Here is a 27,948-nt window from a genome sequence, read left to right as displayed (position 1 = left end):
AAGGTGGTATGGGCAAGACAACTTTACTCAAGCTCATCCTCGAGAAGTGGGTAGAGGAACCTGCTGCCATACGTCACCTGGGCACTGTGGACCTCGTTTTCTATGTACAGTGCAGGGACTCACATCTTAATACCTTCGATGATCTCCTCCGCCAGTTGCTGCCTCAAACACTTAGTGATTCTGACGCTGACTTCCAGCTGTTTAAGGAGATAATATTGAGCTTAAATATATTAGTCCTGATTGACGGCTACGACGAGGTCAACGACCATTCAGAAAGGCTGGTGAAGGAGCTGTTGCACCTGCCTGGCAAGGATGTGAGGTTGGTGATAACCACACGGCCGGGGTGGGGACCATCAACTGTCACAGCTCGTCCCACACACCAGACCTCGCTGCAACATCCTCGTCTTGGGCATCACTCCAGAACGTCGTGTGGAGTTCGCCGAGAGAACCATCAAGGTGCTGGTGGAGGAAGAGTGCCAACGGAGTGTCATCACAGGGAGGTTTACCCAGCGGCTGGAGCAGATGAGTCAGTTCCTGGGTGAGTACCTCAACACTCCACTCACCTTGACCTTGTTGGCGCTGCTGTGTGTCGAGGCTCCAGAAGAATTTAACAACCTCACCACAAACACTCAAGTCTACGAGAAGATTCACGACTTCATAACCCGTAAACTGGTGTCCAGACTCACAGACAAACATGTGGCTGACCCCAAAGGAAAATGTGACCAGTTTCTGTTGTTCTTTGAAGAGATTTGTTTAAGAGGGATCCAGAGGCTGGAGTACGACCTTTGGCCGGAGACGGAAGCGGAGATTAGGGAGAAGTGTGACACTCTGGGACTGCCGCAGGAGGAGGTCTTGTCCAACTATTTCACAAGAACCAGGTACCGTAGGGGCCTCAATGTGGTGTGGGTGTTTGGCTATTTTCACGCCAGGTACCAGGAGTATTGTGCCAGCAGGGGGCTGGTCGCTCTCTTGTTGAGGGCTGAGCAAGACCGAGGTGATCCAGCATCACACCGTGTGTCATGGGAAAGGTCTACAATCATTGACCTCTTGGTGGATGTTGTATGTAAGGAAAAACGCTCCTTGGGAGATCACCTGAGAGTGTCAAAGTTTGATATTAGCGTGCTACAAGAGTTTATTGAGCGCCCCAGATGGCACAACATTTTAGTCAGCACTACCGGGGTGTTGTGTGCCCGGGGAGTAGAGCACAGGTTCATTACTCACATAATTGACCTGTGCGTGATGGATTTACGTTTGACTGACGAGCTGTATAAGCATGTAGCAGAGTGCCGCGGGAGTGAGCACGTCATCCAAGCCGTGTGTGAGAAGCTGCGTACAAAACAAGAGTGGCTAATAGAGAGTGTTGTCTCGTGTGTTGTCCTGCCGCTTGTTCTTAAGAAGGTGACACCTAACAACATTTACCTAATCATATACGATTCATCCAAACTAAAGCAGTGTCTGTCTACACTATCAGTGCTGGCAAAAATGAAGGTAACCATATCCTTAGATCTTGGCTATAGTTTATACAGCAAAGAGAGTAGTGTTATAACAAAACAATGTTTGGAGAGGCTGACAGCCCCCGGCAGTAAGTGTACCTTAAAGCGGTTTACTGGTGTCTCGTCTGAGGCAGCCATACCCCTCCTGCCTCTCACCCTCGAGAGCCTCCAACTGTGCCTCACACCACAGCAACTGCCCATCCAACTGTCCGTTCTCATCCGTCACCTGCCTCACCTTCCTTACCTGCAGCGTCTTGGTAAATATTCATATTTTCCACCATAATTTTTAAGGTTATTTATTAATACCAAAATTACGCAAAGAGCTTCATTCATCATGTTTAAAATAGTAATTCAGATTTACATTGTTTACATATATGTTTACAACCTTATGGACGAAAGATTCCTTATATTGTTTACAAACATAATCACCTTAAGGGTGACAAACACCTTATATTGTTTACAAATATAGTCACCTTAAGGGAGACAAACACCTTATATTGTTTACAAATATAGTCACCTTAAGGGTGACAAACACCTTATATTGTTTACAAATATAGTGACCTTAAGAGCGACAAACACCTGATATTGTTTACAAATATAGTCACCTAAAGAGCGACAAACACCTTATATTGTTTACAAATATAGTCACCTTAAGGGTGACAAACACCTTATATTGTTTACAAATATAGTCACCTTAAGGGTGACAAACCTTCTACTTTGATTACAAATATAGACTTATTAAGGGCGACTACTCCATGAATAATAAATTTTCGAAACATTCCGTTGCTGTATATATTCTTGTGCATAAATAATTTCATGAAGTATTTAGCGACGCCAAACTTTTGGTTCAGATGACTTACCACTTTGACTTTGACTCGTGGTACAGATCTCCTTTCACTGTGACCTAATTCCTGTTCAGGATGACCTTTCACTGTGACCTAATTCCTGTTCAGGATGACCTTTCACTGTGACCGAATTCCTGTTCAGGATGACCTTTCACTGTGACCTAATTCCTGTTTAAGATGACCTTTCACTGTGACCTAATTCCAGTCCAAGATGACCTTTCACTGTGACCTAATTCCTGTTTAAGATGACCTTTCACTGTGACCTAATTCCTGTTTAAGATGACCTTTTACTGTGACCTAATTCCTGTTTAAAATGACCTTTCAGTGTGACCTAATTCCTGTCCAAGATGACCTTTCACTGTGACCTTGATCCTTGGTTAATTAGACCTTCCGTAACTTTGATCCTTAATTCAGGTGACCCATCTATCCCTATGACCTTGATACTTGGTCCAGATGACCTTTCACTGTGACCTTGACTTAGTTTATATGACCTTTTAATGAGACCTTGACCATTGATAAAGATGACTATGACTGTGACCTTCACCATTGATACAGATGACCTTGACTGTGACCTTGACCACTGATACAGATAACCTTGGCTGTGACCTTCACAATTGAAATAAATAACCCTTGAATGTGACCTTGAAAATTGATACAGATGACCTTGACCGTGGCTTTTAAAATCTATTAATACATTGTTTAGATGCTATAATTACTCTCCAAAATACGGACTTGTCATCAGGTAATAAACCCAGCAGTAAGGTGAGTGGATGGCTCAGTATGTCTTCTTGTTATATCTTAGAACATACCAGTAACGACAGTGACTGTATCTCAGTGTATGTCTTCAGCCATTACCCTGGACGCCACGGGCTACGTGGACCCGGACACCCTGGACGCCACGGGCTACGTGGACCCGGACACCCTGGACGCCACGGGCTACGTGGACCCGGACACCCTGGACGCCACGGGCTACGTGGACCCGGACACCCTGGACGCCACGGGCTACGTGGTCCCGGACACCTTGGACGCCACGGGCTACGTGGACCCTGACACCCTGGACGCCACGGGCTACGTGGACCCGGACACCCTGGACACTCTGCCGTACCAGGGAAGGACGCTCATCCTGACCATCAGGCGGCGAGTCACTGATGACGACCCCGCCATAGACTGGTGCTGCCACCTGGCGGCTCAGCTGTGTCCTCCCTCAAGAGGAGGGTATACTGCCCTGGACTTCTCTGACATGCGTCCCACCAGTACGTATTGACGACATTTTAACTCGTGAATATCTGTAACTCAGTTGTTTAATTCACAGTGCTTCCAGTGGTTTCAAAAATAGTTTTACATTAAAAGTTATGAATTAGAGAAGTTATAAGGCTTCTTGAGTAACTTTGAGCACCGTTTAGCGACCAAGAATATTCATTAAGCAAGCTTCACTGCTTATAAGATAACACTGATCAATATTTAGCCCAACATTGTCTTGCTTAATACAAGCTAGATTTACTTGATATAAGTTTTCTTTGGCATGAGTGTGTGACATAGACAGGTGTGGGTGGGGAGAGTATTCAGGTGTGGGCTTTAGTGTTCCCTCTCATGTGCAGGTGTGGGTCGGGAGAGTAGCCAGGTGTGGGTTTCCGTGTTCCCTCTCATCTACAGGTATGGGTCGGGAGAGTAGCCAGGTGTGACAACGTTTGTTTTCATGTATTTGCTACGTTATTGTGTGGTTGTAAATAAGTTGCCACAACTTACTGCACAACTTTGGCTAAACAATTTTGAGACCGTGTCGCAACCTTAAATGTTGCATAAAAATCGTTTTCCTGATTGATGGAATATATTTAAAAAATGTAGAAATATTTTAAAAATATATTTTTACATATACTAGAAATAAAACTGAAGCATAATAAAAGGTAGGTTAAAAATATTTTATTCATTACTTTCACTTAATGGAGAATCCATGGTAGTGGTGGTGGAATTGTTGCTGGGTTGTGGTTGGTGGCTGTGGTGGTAGGTTGTGATTGGTGGCAGTGGTGGGTGATGTTTATTGTTGGTGGTAGTGGTTGGTTCTAGTGGTGGTTAATAGTTGTGGTTGGTGGTGGTGGTGGTTGATTGCTGTGGTTGGTAATTGTGGTGGCTGATGGTTGTGATTAGTGGTAGTGGTGGTTAATGTTTATGGTGGTTGAGGTTGTGGTGGTTTAAAGTATTGGTGGTTGATAACTCTGGTGGTTGATATCTGTGATGGTTGATGGTGGTGATAGTTAATGGTTGTGGTGGTTGATGGTAGTGTTTGTTGATGGTTATGGTGGTTGATGGTAGTGTTTGTTGATGGGTATGGTGGTTGATGGTAGTGTTTATTGATGGTTGTGGTGGTTGATGGTAGTGTTTGTTGATGGGTGTGGTGGTTGATGGTAGTGTTTGTTGCTGGTTGTGGTGGTTGATGGAAGTGTTTGTTGATGGTTGTGGTGGTTGATGGTACTGTTTGTTGATGGTTGTGGTGGTTGATGGTAGTGTTTGTTGATGGATGTGGTGGTTGATGGTTGTGGTGGTTGATGGTTGTGGTGGTTGATGGTAGTGTTTGTTGATGGTTGTGGTGGTTGATGGTTGTGGTGGTTGATGGTAGTGTGTGTCTATAGTTGTGGTGGTTGATGGTAGTGTTTGTTGATGGTTGTGGTGGTTGATGGTAGTGTTTGTTGATGGATGTGGTGGTTGATAGTTGTGGTGGTTGATTGTTGTGGTGGTTGATGGTAGTGTTTGTTGATAGTTGTGGTGGTTGATTGTTGTGGTGGTTGATGGTTGCGGTGGATGATGGTAGTGTTTGTTGATAGTTGTGGTGGTTGATTGTTGTGGTGGTTGATGGTTGTGGTGGTTGATAGTTGTGGTGATTGATGGTAGTGTTTGTTGATGGTTGTGGTGGTTGATGGTAGTGTTTGTCTATAGTTGTGGTGGTTGATGGTAGTGTTTGTTGATGGTTGTGGTGGTTGATGGTTGTAGTGGTTGATGGTAGTGTTTGTTGATGATAGTGGTGGTTGATGGTTGTGGTGGCTGATTGTAGTGTTTGTTGATGGTAGTGGTGGTTGATGGTAGTGTTTGTTGATGGTAGTGGTGGTTGATGGTTGTGGTGGTTGATGGTAGTGGTGGTTGATGGTTGTGGTGGTTGATGGTTGTGGTGGTTGATTGTTGTGGTGGTTGATTGTTGTGGTGGTTGATGGTAGTGTTTGTTGATAGTTGTGGTGGTTGATTGTTGTGGTGGTTGATGGTTGCGGTGGATGATGGTAGTGTTTGTTGATAGTTGTGGTGGTTGATTGTTGTGGTGGCTGATGGTTGTGGTGGTTGATAGTTGTGGTGATTGATGGTAGTGTTTGTTGATGGTTGTGGTGGTTGATGGTAGTGTTTGTCTATAGTTGTGGTGGTTGATGGTAGTGTTTGTTGATGGTTGTGGTGGTTGATGGTTGTGGTGGTTGATGGTAGTGTTTGTTGATGATAGTGGTGGTTGATGGTTGTGGTGGCTGATTGTAGTGTTTGTTGATGGTAGTGGTGGTTGATGGCAGTGTTTGTTGATGGTAGTGGTGGTTGATGGTTGTGGTGGTTGATGGTAGTGGTGGTTGATGGTTGTGGTGGTTGATGGTTGTGGTGGTTGATTGTTGTGGTTGTTGATTGTTGTGGTGGTTGATTGTTGTGGTGGTTGATTGTTGTGGTGGTTGATTGTTGTGGTGGTTGATTGTTGTGGTGGTTAATTGTTGTGGTGGTTGATGGTTGTGGTGGTTGATGGTAGTGGTGGTTGATGGTTGTGGTGGTTGATGGTTGTGGTGGTTGATTGTTGTGGTTGTTGATTGTTGTGGTGGTTGATTGTTGTGGTGGTTGATTGTTGTGGTGGTTGATTGTTGTGGTTGTTGATTGTTGTGGTGGTTAATTGTTGTGGTGGTTGATGGTTGTGGTGGTTGATTGTTGTGGTGGTTGATTGTTGTGGTGGTTGATTGTTGTGGTGGTTGATGGTTGTGGTGGTTAATTGTTGTGGTGGTTGATGGTTGTGGTGGTTGATTGTTGTGGTGGTTGATTGTTGTGGTGGTTGATGGTAGTGGTGGTTGATGGTTGTGGTGGTTGATTGTTGTGGTGGTTGATTGTTGTGGTGGTTGATGGTTGTAGTGGTTGATTGTTGTGGTGGTTGATTGTTGTGGTGGTTGATTGTTGTGGTGGTTGATGGTAGTGGTGGTTGATGGTTGTGGTGGTTGATGGTAGTGATGGTTGATGGTTGTGGTGGTTGATGGTTGTGGTGGTTGATGGTTGTGGTGGTTGATTGTTGTGGTGGTTGATGGTTGTGGTGGTTGATTGTTGTGGTGGTTGATTGTTGTGATGGTTGATTGTTGTGGTGGTTGATTGTTGTGGTGGTTGATTGTTGTGGTGGTTGATTGTTGTGGTGGTTGATGGTTGTGGTGGTTGATTGTTGTGGTGGTTGATTGTTGTGGTGGTTGATTGTTGTGGTGGTTGATGGGTGTGGTGGTTGATTGTTGTGGTGGTTGATGGTTGTGGTGGTTGATGGTTGTGGTGGTTGATGGTAGTGTTTGTTGATGGTTGTGGTGGTTGATGGTAGTGTTTGTCTATAGTTGTGGTGGTTGATGGTTGTGGTGGTTGATGGTAGTGGTGATTGATGGTTGCGGTGGTTGATTGTTGTGGTGGTTGATGGTTGTGGTGGTTGATTGTTGTGGTGGTTGATTGTTGTGGTGGTTGATTGTTGTGGTGGTTGATTGTTGTGGTGGTTGATTGTTGTGGTGGTTGATGGTTGTAGTGGTTGATTGTTGTGGTGGTTGATTGTTGTGGTGATTGATTGTTGTGGTGGTTGAATGTTGTGGTGGTTGATTGTTGTGGTGGTTGATTGTTGTGGTGGTTAATGGTTGTGGTGGTTGATTGTTGTGGTGGTTAAAGGTAGTGGGGGTTGATTGTTGTGGTTGTTGATGGTTGTGGTGGATGATGGTAGTGTTTGTTGATAGTTGTGGTGGTTGATTGTTGTGGTGGTTGATGGTTGTGGTGGTTGATTGTTGTGGTGGTTGATGGTTGTGGTGGTTGATTGTTGTGGTGGTTGATTGTTGTGGTGGTTGATTGTTGTGGTGGATGATTGTTGTGGTGGTTGATGGTTATGGTGGTTGATTGTTGTTCTGGATGAATGTTGTGGTGGTTGATTGTTGTGGTGGTTAGAGGTAGTGAGGGTTGATTGTTGTGGTGGTTGATGGTTGTGGTGGATGATGGTAGTGTTTGTTGATAGTTGTGGTGGTTGGTTGTTGTGGTGGTTGATGGTTGTGGTGGTTGATTGTTGTGGTGGTTGATTGTTGTGGTGGGTGATTGTTGTGGTGGTTGATGGTTGTAGTGGTTGATGGTTGTAGTGGTTGATTGTTGTGGTGGTTGATTGTTGTGGTGGTTGATTGTTGTGGTGGTTGATTGTTGTGGTGGTTGATTGTTGTGGTGGTTAATGGTTGTGGTGGTTGATTGTTGTGGTGGTTAAAGGTAGTGGGGGTTGATTGTTGTGGTGGTTGATGGTTGTGGTGGACGATGGTAGTGTTTGTTGATAGTTGTGGTGGTTGGTTGTTGTGGTGGTTGATGGTTGTGGTGGTGGATTGTTGTGGTGGTTGATGGTTGTGGTGGTTGATTGTTGTGGTGGTTGATGGTTGTGGTGGTTGATTGTTGTGGTGGTTGATTGTTGTGGTGGTTGAATGTTGTGGTGGTTGATTGGTGTGGTGGATGATTGTTTTGGTGGTTGATTATTGTGGTGGTTGATGGTTGTGGTGGTTGATTGTTGTGGTGGTTAATGGTTGTGGTGGTTGATTGTTGTGGTGGTTAATGGTAGTGGGGGTTGATTGTTGTGGTGATTGATGGTTTTGGTTGTTAATTATTGTGGTGGTTGATGGTTGTGGTGGTTGATTGTTGTGGTGGTTGATGGGTGTGGTTGGGGGGTTAATTGCAGTGGTGGTTGTTGTGGTTCGTGATGGTAGTGGTTGATTGTTGTACTTTATGTAGTGGCGATTGTTGGTTATAGTTCGCGTGGGTGGTGGTTTATTGTGTTGTTTGGTGGTAGTGGTGGTTGATTGTTGGTGGTAGTGGTGTTTGATTGTTGGTGGTAGTGGTGGTTGATTGTTGAAGTTGTTGTGGTGGTTTATGGTTGTTGGTGGTTGAAAGTTGTGGTTAATGGTAGTGGTTGGTGATAGTAGTGGTTGAGGGCAGTGGTAGATGGTGGTTGTGGTCGTTTGTGGTTGACTGTACTGGTAGTTGTTGAGGTTCGTGATATTGGTGGTTGATTGTTGTATTTTGTGGTAGTGGTGGTTGATTATATTTGACAGTAGTGGTGTTTGATTGTTGTTGGTGGTAGGGGTGGTTGATTGTTGTGGTTGGTGTTGGTTTATGGTTGTTGTTGATAGTAGTGGTGGTTGATTGTTGTGGTTGTTGATGATTGAGGTGGTTGATGATTGATGGTTATGGTTATTGATAGTAGTTGAAATTGAAATTGAAATAAGTTTATTGAGGTAAGTGAGGTAAGGTAAGTGAAATGGGTGTTTTGACTCACATACATGTAGTGTTGCATGGTTTGGCTTCCCTCATACATTATACCTCTCCTCGCCACTTCTGCCTGTGGCTGAATATTTCTGATTTTGCTTCTTATTTGTCTCATTGTGAATTCACATTCGATGTCAACTTGTGGTCTTAATGTGGCACGTTTGGCCAAGTCATCCGCCACCTCGTTGAGCACTATTCCAACATGAGATGGAATCCACTTGAATTTCACATTGTGACCTTTCAGCTGTATCTCAATTATTCTTTTCTTACAATCCTCAACTATGGACATGAAGACTGGATTTCGACTGTTTAAGGACTCAAGTGCTCCTCGGCTATCGACAAATACAAAAACATCTTTGTCGTCATGACGTACTTCCTCCAAACACGCCAGAATGGCCTGCAGTTGAGCACTGATAGTAATGGTGGTTGGTTGTTGTAGTTAGAGGAGGAGGTCGAGGAGGAAGGAGGAGGAGTAAGGAGGAGAAAGAGGAGGAAGGAGAAGGTCGAGGAGGAAGGAGAAGGTCGAGGAGGAAGGAGAAGGTCGAGGAGGAGGGAGAAGGTCGAGGAGGAAGGAGAAGGTCAAGGAGGAAGGAGAAGGTCAAGGAAGAAAGAGGAGAAGGTCGAGGATGAGGGAGAAGGTCGAGGAGGAAGGAGAAGGTCGAGGAGGAAGGAGAAGGTCGAGGAGGAGGGAGAAGGTCGAGGAGGAAGGAGAAGGTCAAGGAGGAAGGAGAAGGTCAAGGAAGAAAGAGGAGAAGGTCGAGGAGGAGGGAGAAGGTCGAGGAGGAGGGAGAAGGTCGAGGAGGAAGGAGAAGGTCAAGGAGGAAGGAGAAGGTCAAGGAAGAAAGAGGAGAAGGTCGAGGAGGAGGGAGAAGGTCGAGGAGGAAGGAGAAGGTCGTGGAGGAAGGAGAAGGTCGAGGGCGAAGAAGAAGGTCGAGGAGGAAGGAGAAGGTCGAGGAGGAAGGAGAAGGTCGAGGAGGAAGGAGAAGGTCAAGGAAGAAAGAGGAGAAGGTCGAGGAGGAAGGAGAAGGTCGAGGAGGAAGGAGAAGGTCGAGGGGGAAGGAGAAGGTCGAGGAGGAAGGAGAAGGTCGAGGAGGAAGGAGAAGGTCAAGGAAGAAAGAGGAGAAGGTCGAGGAGGAAGAATGAGAAGATCGAGGAGGAGAAGGTGTTGGTGGTGGCTGTTGGTTGTTGTTAGTGGATATTGATGGTTGAAGAACATAGAAGGATTAGGAAAAATAAGGAAGGCAGGAACGAGAAGGAAGTTTAAGGTAGGAGTAGGAAGATTACGGAAGGAGGAAGAAAAATATGGAAGGAGGAAAACAAGGAAGGAGGAAGAATAAGGATGGAGGGAGAATTAAGAAGAAGGAAGGAGGAGGAGGAATAAGAAAGGAGCAGTGGTGGAGAGTGGTGTGTGGCAGTGGTGGAGAGTGGTGTGTGACAGTGGTGGAGAGTGGTGTGTGACAGTGGTGGAGAGTGGTGAGTGACAGTGGTGGGGAGTGGTGAGGGGCAGTGGTGGAGAGTGGTGTGTGACAGTGGTGGAGAGTGGTGAGTGACAGTGGTGGGGAGTGGTGAGGGGCAGTGGTGGAGAGTGGTGTGTGGCAGTGGTGGAGAGTGGTGAGTGACAGTGGTGGGGAGTGGTGAGGGGCAGTGGTGGAGAGTGGTGTGTGACAGTGGTGGAGAGTGGTGAGTGACAGTGGTGGGGAGTGGTGAGGGGCAGTGGTGGAGAGTAGTGAGGGGAAGCAGTAAAGAGTGGTGACTACCCTCCTCCTCTGCATCACTACCCTCCTCCTCCTCTGCACCACTACCCTCCTCCTCCTCCTCTGCACCACTACCCTCCTCCACTGCACCACTACCCTCCTCTTCTGCACCACTACCCTCCTCTTCCTCTGCATCACTACCCTCCTCCTCCTCTGCACCACTACCCTCCTCCTCTGCACCACTACCCTCCCCCTCTGCATCACTACCCTCCTCCTCAGCACCACTACCCTCCTCTTCCTCTGCATCACTATCCTCCTCCTCCCCCTCTGCACCACTACCCTCCTCCTCCTCTGCACCACTACCCTCTTCCTCCTCTGCACCACTACCCTCCTCCTCCTCTGCACCACTACCCTCCTCCTCCTCCTCTGCACCACTACCCTCCTCCTCTGCACAACTACCCTCCTCCTCCTCCTCCTCCGCACCACTACCCTCATCCTCTGCATCACTACCCCCCTCCTCCTCTGCACCACTTCCCTCCTCCTCCTCCTCTGCACCACTGCCCTCCTCCTCTGCACCACTTCACTCCTCCTCCTCTGCACCACTACCCTCCTCCTCCTCTGCACCACTACCCTCCTCCTCCGCACCACTACCCCTCTTTCTCCTCTGCATCACTACCCTCCTCATCCTTTGCACCACTACCCTCCTCCTCCTCCTCCTCTGCACCACTACCCTCCTCCTCTGCACCACTACTCTCATCCTCTTCTGCACCACTACCCTCTTCCTCTGCACCACAACCCTCCTCCTCTTCACCACTACCCTCCTCCTCCTCTGCACCACTACCCTCCTCCTCTTCACCACTACCCTCCTCCTCCTCTGCACCACTACCCTCCTCCTAATCTGCACCACTACCCTCCTCCTCCTCTGCACCACTACCCTCCTCCTCTGGACAACTACCCTCCTCCTCCTCCTCTGCACCACAACCCTCCTCCTCTGCACCACTACCCTCTTCCTCCTCTGCACCACTACCCTCCTTATCTGCACCACTACCCTCCTCCTCCTCTGCACCACTACCCTCCTCCTCTGCACCACTACCCTGCTCCTCCTCTTCACCAAGACCCTCCTCCTCTGCACCACTACCCTCCTCCTCCTCTGCACCACTACCCTCCTACTCCTCAGCACCACTACCCTAATCCTCCTCTGAACCACTACCCTAATCCTCCTCTGAACCACTACCCTAATCCTCCTCTGAACCACTACCCTCCTCCTCCTCCTCCTCTGTACCGCCCTCTTCCTCCTCTGCACCACTACCCTCCTCCTCATCCTCCTCTGCACCACTACCCTCCTCCTCCTCCTCTTCTGCGCCACTACCCTCCTCCTCCCCCTCCTCTGCACTACTACCCTCCTCCTCTGCACCACTACCCCTCCACCTCCTCCTCCTCTGCACCACTACCCTCCTCCTCCTCCTCTGCACCACTACCCTCCTCCTCTGCAACCCTACCTTCCTCCTCCTCCTCTTCCGCACCACTACCCTCCTCCTCTGCATCACTACCCCCCTCCTCCTCTGCACCACTTCCCTCCTCCTCCTCCTCCTCTGCACCACTGCCCTCCTCCTCTGCACCACTTCACTCCTCCTCCTCTGCACCACTACCCTCCTCCTCCTCTGCACCACTACCCTCCTCCTCCGCACCACTACCCCTCTTTCTCCTCTGCATCATTACCCTCCTCATCCTTTGCACCACTACCCTTCTCCTCCTCCTCCTCTGCACCACTACCCTCCTCCTCTGCACCACTACTCTAATCCTCTTCTGCACCACTACCCTCTTCCTCTGCACCACAACCCTCCTCCTCTTCACCACTACCCTCCTCCTCCTCTGCACCACTACCCTCCTCCTCTTCACCACTACCCTCCTCCTCCTCTGCACCACTACCCCCCTCCTAATCTGCACCACTACCCTCCTCCTCCTCTGCACCACTACCCTCCTCCTCTGGACAACTACCCTCCTCCTCCTCCTCTGCACCACAACCCTCCTCCTCTGCACCACTACTCTCTTCCTCCTCTGCGCCAATACCCTCCTCCTCCTCCTCTGCACCACTACCCTCCTTATCTGCACCACTACCCTCCTCCTCCTCTGCACCACTACCCTCCTCCTCTGCACCACTACCCTCCTCCACCTCTGCACCACTACCCTCCTCCTCTGCACCACTACCCTCCTCCTCTGCACCACTACCCTCTTCCTCTGCACCACTACCCTCCTCCTCTGCACCACTACCCTCCTCCTCCTCTGCACCACTACCCTCCTCCTCCTCTGCACCACTACCCTCCTCCTCCTCTGCACCACTACCCTCCTCCTCTGCACCACTACCCTCCTCCTCCTCTGCACCACTACCCTCCTCCTCCTCTGCACCACTACCCTCCTCCTCTGCACCACTACCCTCCTCCTCCTCTGCACCACTACCCTCCTCCTCCTCTGCACCAATACCCTCCTCCTCTTCCTCTTCACCAATACCCTCCTCCTCTGCACCAGTACCCTCATCCGCTTCTGCACCACTACCCTCTTCCACTGCACCACAACCCTCCTCCTCTGCACCACTACCCTTCTCCTATGCACCACTACCCTCCTCTTCCTCTGCATCACTACCCTCCTCCTCCTCTGCACCACTACCCTCCTCCTCCTCTGCACCACTACCCTCCTCCTCCGCACCACTATACTCCTTTTCTGCACCACTACTCTCCTCCTCCTCTGCACCACTACCCTCTTCCTCCTCTGCACCACTACCCTCCTCCTCTGCACCACTACACTCCTCCTCCTCTGCACCACTACCCTCCTCCTCCTCTGCATCACTACCCTCCTCCTCCTCCTCCTCCTCTGCACCGCTACCCTCCTCATCTTCTGCACCATTACCCTCCTCTTCCTCTGCAGCACTACCCTCTTCCTCCTCCTCCTCTGCACCACAACTCTCCTCCTCCTCCTCAGCACCACTACCCTCCTCCTCCTCTGCACCACTACCCTCCTCCTCTGCACCACTACCCTGCTCCTCCTGTTCACCAAGACCCTCCTCCTCTGCACCACTACCCTCCTCCTCCTCTGCACCACTACCCTCCTACTCCTCAGCACCACTACCCTAATCCTCCTCTGAACCACTACCCTAATCCTCCTCTGAACCACTACCCTCCTCCTCCTCCTCCTCTGTACCGCCCTCTTCCTCCTCTGCACCACTACCCTCCTCCTCATCCTCCTCTGCACCACTACCCTCCTCCTCCTCCTCTTCTGCGCCACTACCCTCCTCCTCCCCCTCCTCTGCACTACTACCCTCCTCCTCTGCACCACTACCCCTCCACCTCCTCCTCCTCTGCACCACTACCCTCCTCCTCCTCCTCTGCACCACTACCCTCCTCTGCACAACTACCTTCCTCCTCCTCCTCTTCCGCACCACTACCCTCCTCCTCTGCATCACTACCCCCCTCCTCCTCTGCACCACTTCCCTCCTCCTCCTCCTCCTCTGCACCACTGCCCTCCTCTTCTGCACCACTTCACTCCTCCTCTGCACCACTACATCTCCTCCTCCTCTGCACCACTACCCTCCCTCCTCTGCACCACTACCCTGATCCTTTTTCTGCACCACTACCCTCTTCCTCTGCCCCACAACCCTCCTCCTCTTCACCACTACCCTCCTCCTCCTCTGCAGCACTACCCCCCTCCTCTTCACCACTACCCTCCTCCTCCTCTGCACCACTACCCTCCTCCTCCTCTGCACCACTACCCTCCTCCTCCTCTGCACCACTACCCTCCTCCTAATCTGCACCACTACCCTCCTCCTCTGCACCACTACCCTCCTCCTCCTCATCTGCACCACAACCCTTCTCCTCTGCACCACTACCCTCCTCCTCCTCTGCGCCAATACCCTCCCCCTCCTCTGCACCACTACCCTCCTCCTCTGCACCACTACCCTCCTCCTCCTCTGCACCACTACCCTCCTCCACCTCTGCACCACTACCCTCCTCCTCTGCTCCACTACCCTCCTCCTCTGCACCAATACCCTCCTCCTCTACACCACTACCCTCCCCCTCTTCTGCACCACTACCCTCTTCCACTGCACCACAACCCTCCTCCTCTGCACCCCTACCCTTCTCCTCCTATGCACCACTACCCTCCTCTTCCTCTGCATCACTACCCTCCTCCTCTGCACCACTACCCTCCTCCTCCTCTGCACCACTACCCTCCTCCTCCGCACCTACTATACTCCTCCTCTGCACCACTACCCTCCTCCTCCTCTGCACCACTACCCTCTTCCTCCTCTGCACCACTACCCTCCTCCTCTGCACCACTACCCTCCTCCTCCTCTGCACCACTACCCTCCTCCTCCTCTGCATCACTACCCTCCTCCTCCTCCTCTGCACCGCTACCCTCCTCATTTTCTGCACCATTACCCTCCTCCTCCTCTGCAGCACTACCCTCTTTCTCCTCCTCCTCTGCACCACAACTCTCCTCCTCCTCCTCAGCACCACTACCCTCCTCCTCCTCTGCACCACTACCCTCCTCCTCCTCTGCGCCACTACCCTCCTCCTCTGCACCACTACCCTCCTCCTCCACTGCACCACTTCCCTCCTCCTCTGCACCACTACCCTCCTCCTCCTCTCCACCAAGACCCTCCTCCTTTGCACCACTACCCTCCTCCTCCTCTGCATCACTACCCTCCTCCTCCTCAGCACAACTACCCTCCTCCCCCTCTGCACCACTACCCTCCTCCTCCTCCTCCTCCTCTGCACTACTACCCTCATCCTCCATTGCACCACTATCCTCCTCTTCCTCTGCACCACTACCCTCCTTCTTCTCTGCACCACTACCCTTCTCTTCCTCTGCACCATTACCCTCCTCCTCCTCTGCACCACTACCCACCTCCTCCTCTGCACCACTACCCTCCTCCTCTGTACCACTACCCTCATCCTCCCCTGCACCACTACCCTCCTCCTCTGCATCACTATCCTCCTCTTCCTCTGCACCACTACCCTCCTCCTCTGCATCACTATCCTCCTCTTCCTCTGCACTACGACCCTCCTCCTCTGCACCATTACCCTCCTCCTCCTCTGCACCACTACCCTCCTCCTCTGCACCACTACCCTCATCCTCCTCTGCACCACTACCCTCTTCCTCTGCACCACTACCCTCCTCCTCTGCACCACTACCCTCCTCCTCCTCTGCACCATTACCCTCCTCCTCCTCTGCAGCACTACCCTCTTCCTCCTCCTACTCTGCACCACTACCCTCCTCCTCCTCAGCACCACTACCCTCCTCCTCCGCACCACTACCCTCCTCCTCCTCTGCACCACTACCCTCCTCCTCTGCACCACTACCCACCTCCTCTGCACCACTACCCTCCTACTCCTCAGCACCACTACCCTCATCCTCCTTTGAACCACTACCCTCCTCCTCCTCCTCTGTACCACTACTCTCTTCCTCCTATGCACCACTACCCTCCTCCTCATCCTTCTCTGCACCACTACCCTCCTCCTCTGGACCACTACCCTCCTCCTCCTCCTCTGCACCACAACCCTTCTCCTCTGCACCACTACCCTCCTCCTCCTCTGCGCCAATACCCTCCCCCTCCTCCTCTGCACCACTACCCTCCTCCTCTGCACCACTACCCTCCTCCTCCTCTGCACCACTACCCTCCTCCACCTCTGCACCACTACCCTCCTCCTCTGCACCACTACCCTCCTCCTCTGCACTAATACCCTCCTCCTCTGCACCACTACCCTCACCCTCTTCTGCACCACTACCCTCTTCCACTGCACCACAACCCTCCTCCTCTGCACCACTACCCTTCTCCTCCTATGCACCACTACCCTCCTCTTCCTCTGCATCACTACCCTCCTCCTCCTCTGCACCACTACCCTCCTCCTCCTCTGCACCACTACCCTCCTCCTCCGTACCACTATACTCCTCCTCTGCACCACTACCCTCCTCCTCCTCTGCACCACTGCCCTCTTCCTCCTCTGCACCACTACCCTCCTCCTCTGCACCACTACCCTCCTCCTCCTCTGCACCACTACCCTCCTCCTCCTCTGCATCACTACCCTCCTCCTCCTCCTCCTCTGCACCGCTACCCTCCTCATTTTCTGCACCATTACCCTCCTCCTCCTCTGCAGCACTACCCTCTTCCTCCTCCTCCTCTGCACCACAACTCTCCTCCTCCTCCTCAGCACCACTACCCTCCTCCTCTGCACCACTACCCTCCTCCTCCTCTGCGCCACTACCCTCCTCCTCTGCACCACTACCCTCCTCCTCCACTGCACCACTACCCTCCTCCTCTGCACCACTACCCTCCTCCTCCCCTCCACCAAGACCCTCCTCCTTTGCACCACTACCCTCCTCCTCCTCTGCATCACTACCCTCCTCCTCCTCAGCACCACTACCCTCCTACTCCTCAGCACCACTACCCTCATCCTCCTTTGAACCACTACCCTCCTCCTCCTCCTCTGTACCACTACTCTCTTCCTCCTATGCACCACTACCCTCCTCCTCATCCTTCTCTGCACCACTACCCTCCTCCTCTGGACCACTACCCTCCTCCTCCTCCTCTGCACCACAACCCTTCTCCTCTGCACCACTACCCTCCTCCTCCTCTGCGCCAATACCCTCCCCCTCCTCCTCTGCACCACTACCCTCCTCCTCTGCACCACTACCCTCCTCCTCCTCTGCACCACTACCCTCCTCCACCTCTGCACCACTACCCTCCTCCTCTGCACCACTACCCTCCTCCTCTGCACTAATACCCTCCTCCTCTGCACCACTACCCTCACCCTCTTCTGCACCACTACCCTCTTCCACTGCACCACAACCCTCCTCCTCTGCACCACTACCCTTCTCCTCCTATGCACCACTACCCTCCTCTTCCTCTGCATCACTACCCTCCTCCTCCTCTGCACCACTACCCTCCTCCTCCTCTGCACCACTACCCTCCTCCTCCGTACCACTATACTCCTCCTCTGCACCACTACCCTCCTCCTCCTCTGCACCACTGCCCTCTTCCTCCTCTGCACCACTACCCTCCTCCTCTGCACCACTACCCTCCTCCTCCTCTGCACCACTACCCTCCTCCTCCTCTGCATCACTACCCTCCTCCTCCTCCTCCTCTGCACCGCTACCCTCCTCATTTTCTGCACCATTACCCTCCTCCTCCTCTGCAGCACTACCCTCTTCCTCCTCCTCCTCTGCACCACAACTCTCCTCCTCCTCCTCAGCACCACTACCCTCCTCCTCTGCACCACTACCCTCCTCCTCCTCTGCGCCACTACCCTCCTCCTCTGCACCACTACCCTCCTCCTCCACTGCACCACTACCCTCCTCCTCTGCACCACTACCCTCCTCCTCCCCTCCACCAAGACCCTCCTCCTTTGCACCACTACCCTCCTCCTCCTCTGCATCACTACCCTCCTCCTCCTCAGCACCACTACCCTCCTCCCCCTCTGCACCACTACCCTCCTCCTCCTCCTCCTCCTCTGCACTACTACCCTCATCCTCCATTGCACCACTATCCTCCTCTTCCTCTGCACCACTACCCTCCTTCTTCTCTGCACCACTACCCTTCTCTTCCTCTGCACCACTACCCTCTTCCTCCTCTGCACCACTACCCACCTCCTCCTCTGCACCACTACCCTCCTCCTCTGTACCACTACCCTCATCCTCCCCTGCACCACTACCCTCCTCCTCTGCATCACTGTCCTCCTCTTCCTCTGCACCACTACCCTCCTCCTCTGCATCACTATCCTCCTCTTCCTCTGCACTACGACCCTCCTCCTCTGCACCATTACCTTCCTCCTCCTCTGCACCACTACCCTCCTCCTCTGCACCACTACCCTCATCCTCCTCTGCACCACTACCCTCTTCCTCTGCACCACTACCCTCCTCCTCTGCACCACTACCCTCCTCCTCCTCTGCACCATTACCCTCCTCCTCCTCTGCAGCACTACCCTCTTCCTCCTCCTACTCTGCACCACTACCCTCCTCCTCCTCAGCACCACTACCCTCCTCCTCCGCACCACTACCCTCCTCCTCCTCTGCACCACTACCCTCCTCCTCTGCACCACTACCCACCTCCTCTGCACCACTACCCTCCTACTCCTCAGCACCACTACCCTCATCCTCCTTTGAACCACTACCCTCCTCCTCCTCCTCTGTACCACTACTCTCTTCCTCCTATGCACCACTACCCTCCTCCTCATCCTTCTCTGCACCACTACCCTCCTCCTCCTCCTCTGCGCCACTACCCTCCTCCTCCTCCTCCTCTGCACTACTACCCTCCTCCTCTGCACCACTACCCCTTGTTATGATCTCAGCCTACAGGAGAAACGAGTCTCCCTTCTTGAGAGTTATTCAGCAAGCCTGACCTAACTAGAAGGTCTAGCAAGTATTGAGGTGATAACGCATATGCAAAATAGTTGGTTGGATATGTGTAACAGTTTGAGATTATGGGCAATGCAGAAGAAAATAGATAAATGACTGGCTAGGAGATGTGGACATTTTGCTGGAGGCGTGAGGCTCGCTTCCGGAGGACCTTGACCTCACTTGAGTGCCAGACATCGCAGGGGGAAGCCGCGCTCCGTTTGAGCTCCCGCCAGAAGGGAACCCCTAGTGATATATCTCTAAGAGAAGAGAAGTGTGCAGACGTACCAGCTGTGGAATCGAGCTGGGAACGTGGTGGTCTCAAGTCCGGGTCGACGAGCAGATATTAAATCGCCCAGAAGCATTATTGTGGGCCGTGGGAGCGCCCTGACCAAGCATCGTCAGAGGAAGAAGCGCCCTCGACCAGACGTTCTGTGGTAAGCACGATATACGCCAGTTCATAGTGATTGCATTGTAGTTGGTCGTGTGCCCAGCGACAGTAGCGATGTTTATTTATAGGTTAGACATGTTTTAATAAGGCAGAAAGCCTGAAATAAGAGAGTGGAGAGGGAGGAACACGGAGCGACGTCCGTCCTCTCTGAGCGCTGGCGGACGACTGAGGGAGCCTGGCTCCGGATGGAGGAAGACCCTCCCAGCGAGTGAGGACGCCGCCAGGCGAGGTGGAGTATGGACCCGCCCAAAACGGGGGAGTCCACTCTCACTGTATGTAGAGGACAGATAGAGGTTTGAGGCAAGCATATTGTGTGGTTATTTTTGTTTATGTGTTAAAGGGGAACATTTTATTGGAACGTCGATGGGTTGCAGGTTTGTCTTTGGGGAAGAAGTTGCTGAGAACTTCGAAGCCAGCAGATGATGTAGCTGATGAGACTCCAAGGTAGTGGAGCAGAGGACCTCGAGCTGTGAGGAGAAGCAGCAGTGAAGAGGAGTGTCACGCGCTTCTGTAGAGGTGGTGTAGCAGCCAAGAGAGCTGTGGAAGAACCTAACAGAAGGGTGAAGCACCGTAGTTGCACAAGGAAACTTCATGATAGCAGCCTGGAGGAGCTGCAGAGGATCCTGGTAGTGAAGCCTGGAAGAACCTAAGGATATTAGGGTTGTGAACTTCCAGAGGTGGAAGGGGAAGTTCTGGTGGATTACTAGTAGGGAGTTGATAGTGTTTGGTTGTCATTAGCGTGCAAGACGCAGTGAGAGGTGAGTGACTGTTGGCATTCTTATGTCAAGGAGTTTTTATACTGAAGTATCAATGAACATTTATACTGGTATATGTTATTGCATTCAAATGCTGATTTTCTATATATACATTATCTTGCTGATAGTGCAACAGTGTATGTAGGCTTGACCAACTTGAGGAGGTTAATGGTATCAGGTGGCGAACCAGGAGATAGGATACCCCTTTGATAAGCTGATAATAGAGTTCTGATGGTGTTGGAGTGCAACCTGATTGTGATATTACAGAGTATAGGATTCATTATTATTATATGTGTGTATGTATCGTGTATGTGCTTTGTCAAGTAAATGTGTCACAATTTGCTGGTGTTTGCCCTTGTCCTAGTGAGGCTTCCCAGGAGGTAGTAAAGAAGGAGAGAGAAAGAACCAAGAACCACTGCTGTGGACAGGGTAGGAGGTAATACTAGTAAGTCATAGGGGATTGAGGAGATCATATCTTATCTAAGGAGAGAGTGGGGAGTCACAGCGGCTCGAGTGGGTGTGTGCACGTGACAACGAGGCTAAGTGTTGGAGCCGCATCCCCTAAACGTGTGACGTTGAGCCCCTCTCCAAGAGCCAGAAGCGCCTAGTGTGATCTCCTAGTGAAGTGTAAGCACTCTACCGAGTTGTGGGTTGGGTTGTCCGTAGAGAAGGATCAACGACGACAACACCAACCAACCCACGAGTCTATAATAAATTGGGGGCCTGTATCCGGGAGAGTGAACTGACACACCCACACCCTGTCCAAGAGTGGATTTGTACACCCCTGCTGAGATAAACTGTGTGACCGCAGGTGTATACTCTCTCTTGGGAAGACTCACAGGACAGGATGACAGCAGTCCTGAATTTTAGAGGTTCGGAGAAAGACCTTGCGAGAGCCCAGAAGTACATTGATACAGGAGATGATGAAATCTTGCAAAATTGTACCCAGGAACAACTTTGGTTGATCGGTAAAATGTATGGTGTTAGGTTGAAGTCAAACAGGGCGTCTAGTAAACGAAAGGAAATCAAGGCAATAACGCAGATAGACAGAGTAAGCATGTTCTGCAAAACTCATGACGAGAAGATTCTAGACATGTGCACTAGGAGGCAGATAAGGATGTTGGAAGACCATTTCGGCCTAAAGGGTGGGCAAGATAAGATAGAGGATGGACGCGAGGCGCTACGGACTTGGTTAAGGGAACAAAAAGCAGAAGAGAAGGAAGCGAAACGCCAATGTGAACAAGAGGAAACACAGTGCCAGCAAGGAGGAGCTGAAGCCCTGCCTCAGAATGAAGAACCCGATAGGTTGGAAGAAATTTCAGAGGAAACGGATGATGCGCCAAGTGACGAAGGAATTAATGTAAACTCAAGTAGCAGCAGGGAAAGCAGCCTTGAGAGGCGCGAGATGGAACCAAAGTTGGAACCAGGAGACAATGAGGTACAGCTGCAACGTGAAGAGAGGCAGGCTCGGCTTGAGCAAGAGAAAGCCAAAGCCGAGCAGGAGCGAGCTAAAGCTGAGCAAGAGAAAGCTAAAGCCGAACAGGAAAAAGCTAAAGCCGAACAGGAAAAAGCTAAAGCTGAACAGGAAAAGCTTAAAGTCGGACAAGAGAGAGCCAAGGCCGAACAAGAAACGGCCAAGGCTGAACTGACTATGATAAAGATGGAGGCCGCTAAAGCAGAACAAGAGAGAATTAAGACAGCACGAAGAGAGAACAGAGTGAGAAGCGAGGCGAGATGCAGCAATGGCAGATCCAATGGAGTCTGGGGAGGAAGAAATTACGAGAGGCCCAGAAGAGTCTGGGGTGAGAAAAATTTTGATAAATGGGCAGATAAAAGTAAGTACCCTAAAACTCAGAAGAGTAGGTCGCGCACTTCATCTGAAAGTGAGGATGGAGGAGCCAAACGAGAAACTATTCGTGATCCAGGGAATCAAGAGTCCAGTAAAGCTCCACAGAGTATGAGTAGTACATCTGGCCCGAGGAACTCCAATACGAGTGGGCAGAGTCAGAGCTACTCGGGGGCGTATAGGAGAGATTTCTCCCAGATGAGATGTTACAATTGTAACGGATTGGGTCACGAGATGCGAGATTGTAGACAGGGCAAGAGAGTTGTGACCCTGGCCATGTGTGACCCCGGAAGTAAATATACTAATGTGTTCCGAGACAAACCACAGAGAGCGAATTTAGTGAACGAGAGGTATAGGCCGTTCATGAGTAAAGGTTGGATCAGTGTAGGAGGCCAACCTGAGGTAGAAGTTGGTATCTTAAGAGATACCGGAGCTAATCAGAGCTTGATTGCGAGAAGCCTGATTGGGAATGATCGACGGTTAGCTGGCAGTGGTAAGATGAGAGTATATGGGTTGTTGTCTGAAAGTGACATGCCCATTTGTACTGTCCAGCTAAGGTCGGAATATGTGTCGGCAGAGGTGATGTTGGGAGTGTGCCCCGACATACCTATTCCAGGAGTCCAAGTGATCCTGGGAAATGACTTGTGTGGGACAAAGGTGTTGCCAAGAGTCATAGCGGAGACTGTGCCAGAGGAGAGCCCAGAAGGCCACGGCACGTGTGGGACACCTGAGAGTGTGAACCTGACTGACATCCGAGGAGATGAGTCAGGAGACCGCCAAGCCATTGAAAACCCTGTCTCGGTAGTGACGAAGGCAGAGGTAGCCGACGAGGAAGACACTGGAGAAGGTGAGACAGTGTCGATTCAGCCAGTGGAAGAGATCGATGTAGATATAGCACGGCTGTTTGATGAAGGTCCAGCCCAGAAAAATGAAGTCTCGGTGAGGTCAAAAGTGAAGAAGGCCCAGCCGAAGAAGACTCATGTGAAGAGAGCGGACCTGAGTAGAGCCCAGACTGCTGAAATTAAGAGTCGGAAGGTGAATGCAACTGTGCTGAGTAGGAATGAGGAAAGATGTGGACATGCTGAGGACGGGAATAGAGCGTCACGTTGTCCACGAGCACAGAGGCATAGGGATAGTGCAGTTAAGTTGTTTGAGATGTCAAGAGTTGACATGTTCCACAGGAAACGTGAAGAAAAGATAGTGAAGAAGGGTAATAGCCGAGAAAGTGAAAGGAGAAGAGACAGCATGTGTGGAGAGATGCTTATGAGCACTTTGGGAGAGGCAAAGCGACATGTATGGTCGAGTGCTGTTGGATGTAGTGCAGTGCTCGAAGAAACTTTTAGGGGACGAAGAAGAGTTGAAGGAGAAGAAATGGAGTGGTATAGAGGTGAGAAGTGTGGGAAGAGGATGATGATGCAAGCATGGAGGAATAGAAGAAAGCCGAGGACTCGATGGAGGTCAAACAAGGTGATGTCTTGGATAAATGAGGAGACGAAAGGGAGGATCATCAGTGAAGACGAGGGAGTGAAGTATGATGACAGGAGGCGAAAGTATAATGGCAGTAGATGGAAGTATGAAGACGACAGAGGAGATACAGACAGTAGATGTCTGACTCTGGACGGGAAGAGAAGAAGACGAGGAAACGGAGGGTGGAGACAGTAAGTAGAGTGGACCGATGGAGTGCAGGCGTCCAGGGAGGACAGCCTAGCCAAGAGGTGCCAGAGAAGTCAAATCGTTTATGAGAAGATCGTGTTTCTGGAGAGTTGTGAGCCAGATGTTGCAAGGTGCAACGAATTAATTGTAGACTCCTAAGAGAGTATATTGGTTGAAGAACGAGACAGTGTGGTGGCGGATGTATTATCCCGAGCTTTGCCACTGGAATAACTCTCAAAAATAAGGGGAGGGGAGTGTTATGATCTCAGCCTACAGGAGAAACGAGTCTCCCTTCTTGAGAGTTATTCAGCAAGCCTGACCTAACTAGAAGGTCTAGCAAGTATTGAGGTGATAACGCATATGCAAAATAGTTGGTTGGATATGTGTAACAGTTTGAGATTATGGGCAATGCAGAAGAAAATAGATAAATGACTGGCTAGGAGATGTGGACATTTTGCTGGAGGCGTGAGGCTCGCTTCCGGAGGACCTTGACCTCACTTGAGTGCCAGACATCGCAGGGGGAAGCCGCGCTCCGTTTGAGCTCCCGCCAGAAGGGAACCCCTAGTGATATATCTCTAAGAGAAGAGAAGTGTGCAGACGTACCAGCTGTGGAATCGAGCTGGGAACGTGGTGGTCTCAAGTCCGGGTCGACGAGCAGATATTAAATCGCCCAGAAGCATTATTGTGGGCCGTGGGAGCGCCCTGACCAAGCATCGTCAGAGGAAGAAGCGCCCTCGACCAGACGTTCTGTGGTAAGCACGATATACGCCAGTTCATAGTGATTGCATTGTAGTTGGTCGTGTGCCCAGCGACAGTAGCGATGTTTATTTATAGGTTAGACATGTTTTAATAAGGCAGAAAGCCTGAAATAAGAGAGTGGAGAGGGAGGAACACGGAGCGACGTCCGTCCTCTCTGAGCGCTGGCGGACGACTGAGGGAGCCTGGCTCCGGATGGAGGAAGACCCTCCCAGCGAGTGAGGACGCCGCCAGGCGAGGTGGAGTATGGACCCGCCCAAAACGGGGGAGTCCACTCTCACTGTATGTAGAGGACAGATAGAGGTTTGAGGCAAGCATATTGTGTGGTTATTTTTGTTTATGTGTTAAAGGGGAACATTTTATTGGAACGTCGATGGGTTGCAGGTTTGTCTTTGGGGAAGAAGTTGCTGAGAACTTCGAAGCCAGCAGATGATGTAGCTGATGAGACTCCAAGGTAGTGGAGCAGAGGACCTCGAGCTGTGAGGAGAAGCAGCAGTGAAGAGGAGTGTCACGCGCTTCTGTAGAGGTGGTGTAGCAGCCAAGAGAGCTGTGGAAGAACCTAACAGAAGGGTGAAGCACCGTAGTTGCACAAGGAAACTTCATGATAGCAGCCTGGAGGAGCTGCAGAGGATCCTGGTAGTGAAGCCTGGAAGAACCTAAGGATATTAGGGTTGTGAACTTCCAGAGGTGGAAGGGGAAGTTCTGGTGGATTACTAGTAGGGAGTTGATAGTGTTTGGTTGTCATTAGCGTGCAAGACGCAGTGAGAGGTGAGTGACTGTTGGCATTCTTATGTCAAGGAGTTTTTATACTGAAGTATCAATGAACATTTATACTGGTATATGTTATTGCATTCAAATGCTGATTTTCTATATATACATTATCTTGCTGATAGTGCAACAGTGTATGTAGGCTTGACCAACTTGAGGAGGTTAATGGTATCAGGTGGCGAACCAGGAGATAGGATACCCCTTTGATAAGCTGATAATAGAGTTCTGATGGTGTTGGAGTGCAACCTGATTGTGATATTACAGAGTATAGGATTCATTATTATTATATGTGTGTATGTATCGTGTATGTGCTTTGTCAAGTAAATGTGTCACAATTTGCTGGTGTTTGCCCTTGTCCTAGTGAGGCTTCCCAGGAGGTAGTAAAGAAGGAGAGAGAAAGAACCAAGAACCACTGCTGTGGACAGGGTAGGAGGTAATACTAGTAAGTCATAGGGGATTGAGGAGATCATATCTTATCTAAGGAGAGAGTGGGGAGTCACAGCGGCTCGAGTGGGTGTGTGCACGTGACAACGAGGCTAAGTGTTGGAGCCGCATCCCCTAAACGTGTGACGTTGAGCCCCTCTCCAAGAGCCAGAAGCGCCTAGTGTGATCTCCTAGTGAAGTGTAAGCACTCTACCGAGTTGTGGGTTGGGTTGTCCGTAGAGAAGGATCAACGACGACAACACCAACCAACCCACGAGTCTATAATACCCTCCACCTCCTCCTCCTATGCACCACTACCCTCCTCCTCCTCCTCTGCACCACTACCCTCCTCCTCTGCACAACTCCCCTCCTCCTCCTCCTCCTCTGCACTACGACCCTCCTCCTCCGCACCTCTACCCTCCTCCTCCTCTGCACCACTACCCTCCTCCTCCTCTGCACCACTACCCTCCTCCTCCTCTGCACCACTACCCTCCTCCTCTGCACCACTACCCTACTACTCCTCAGCACCACTACCCTCATCCTCCTCTGAACCACTACCCTCCTCCTCCTCCTCTGTACCACTACCCTCTTCTTCCTATGCACCACTACCCTCCTCCTCATCCTTCTCTGCACCACTACCCTCCTCCTCCTCCTCTGCGCCACTACCCTCCTCTTCCTCCTCCTCTGCACTACTACCCTCCTCCTCTGCACCACTACCCTCCTCCTCTGCACCACTACCCTACTACTCCTCAGCACCACTACCCTCATCCTCCTCTGAACCAATACCCTCCTCCTCCTCCTCTGTACCACTACCCTCTTCCTCCTATGCACCACTACCCTCCTCCTCATCCTTCTCTGCACCACTACCCTCCTCCTCCTCCTCTGCGCCACTACCCTCCTCTTCCTCCTCCTCTGCACTACTACCCTCCTCCTCTGCACCACTACCCCTCCACCTCCTCCTCCTCCCGCACCACTACCCTCCTCCTCCTCCTCTGCACCACTACCCTCCTCCTCTGCACAACTACCCTCCTCCTCCTCCTCCTCCTCCGCACCACTACCCTCCTCCTCTGCATCACTACCCCCCTCCTCCTCTGCCCCTTCTTCCCTCTTCCTCCTCCTCCTCTGCACCACTGCCCTCCTCCTCTGCACCACTACATTCCTCCTCTGCACCACTACCCTCCTCCTCGTCTGCACCATTACCCTCCTCCTCCTCCGCACCACTACCCTCCTCGTCCTCTGCACCACTACCCTCCTCCTCTGCACCACTACCCTCCTCCTCTGCACCACTATCCTCCTCCTCCTCTGCACCACTACCCTCCTCCTCCTCTGCGCCACTACCCTCCTCCTCTGCACCACTACCCTCTTCCTCCTCTGCACCACTACCCTCCTCCTCCTCTGCACCACTACCCACCTCCTCCACTGCACCACTACCCTCCTCCTCTGCACCACTACCCTCCTCCTCCACTGCACCACTACCCTCCTCCTCTGCACCACTACCCTCCTCCTCCTCTTCACCAAGACCCTCCTCCTCTCCACCACTACCCTCCTCCTCCTCTGCACCACTACCCTCCTACTCCTCAGCACCACTACCCTAATCCTCCTCTGAACCACTACCCTAATCCTCCTCTGAACCACTACCCTCCTCCTCCTCCTCCTCTGTACCACCCTCTTCCTCCTCTGCACCACTACCCTCTTCCTCATCCTCCTCTGCACCACTACCCTCCTCCTCCTCCTCTTCTGCGCCACTACCCTCCTCTTCCTCCTCCTCTGCACTACTACCCTCCTCCTCTGCACCACTACCCCTCCACCTCCTCCTCCTCTGCACCACTACCCTCCTCCTCCTCCTCTGCACCACTACCCTCCACCTCCTCCTCTGCACCACTACCCTCCTCCTCTGCACAACTACCTTCCTCCTCCTCCTCTTCCGCACCACTACCCTCCTCCTCCTCTGCATCACTACCCCCCTCCTCCTCTGCACCACTTCCCTCCTCCTCCTCCTCCTCTGCACCACTGCCCTCCTCTTCTACACCACTTCACTCCTCCTCTGCACCACTACCCTCCTCCTCCTCTGCACCACTACCCTCCTCCTCCTCTGCACCACTACCCTCCTCCTCCGCACCACTACCCCTCTTTCTCCTCTGCATCACTACCCTCCTCATCCTTTGCACCACTACCCTCCTCCTCCTCCTCCTCTGCACCACTACCCTCCTCCTCTGCACCACTACCTTCCTCCTCCTTTGCACCACTACCCTCCTCCACCTCTGCACCACTACCCTCCTCCTCTGCACCACTACCCTCCTCCTCTGCACCAATACCCTCCTCCTCTGCACCACTACCCTCACCCT

At 51.6% G+C, this 27,948-nt stretch overlaps 1 protein-coding gene across 1 annotated transcript in view; it reads left to right on the top strand.

The window, feature by feature from the left end:
* Positions 1–357: 357 nt before the first annotated feature.
* The window catches only part of LOC123770537 (uncharacterized), a 34,597-nt gene continuing 7,006 nt past the window's right edge, over positions 358–27,948 (top strand). The window contains exons 1-2 of the mRNA XM_069336593.1: positions 358–1,750; positions 3,187–3,591. Coding sequence (XP_069192694.1) covers positions 523–1,750; positions 3,187–3,591 — 1,633 coding nt within the window. The 5' untranslated portion in view covers positions 358–522. The remainder of the gene's footprint in view (positions 1,751–3,186; positions 3,592–27,948) is intronic.

Source organism: Procambarus clarkii, chromosome 36 (genome assembly GCF_040958095.1).
Source record: "Procambarus clarkii isolate CNS0578487 chromosome 36, FALCON_Pclarkii_2.0, whole genome shotgun sequence".
NCBI classification, from domain to species: Eukaryota; Metazoa; Arthropoda; class Malacostraca; order Decapoda; family Cambaridae; genus Procambarus; species Procambarus clarkii.
The sequence above is the reverse complement of the archived record's forward strand: the minus strand, read 5'-3'. Positions and strand labels throughout refer to the sequence as shown.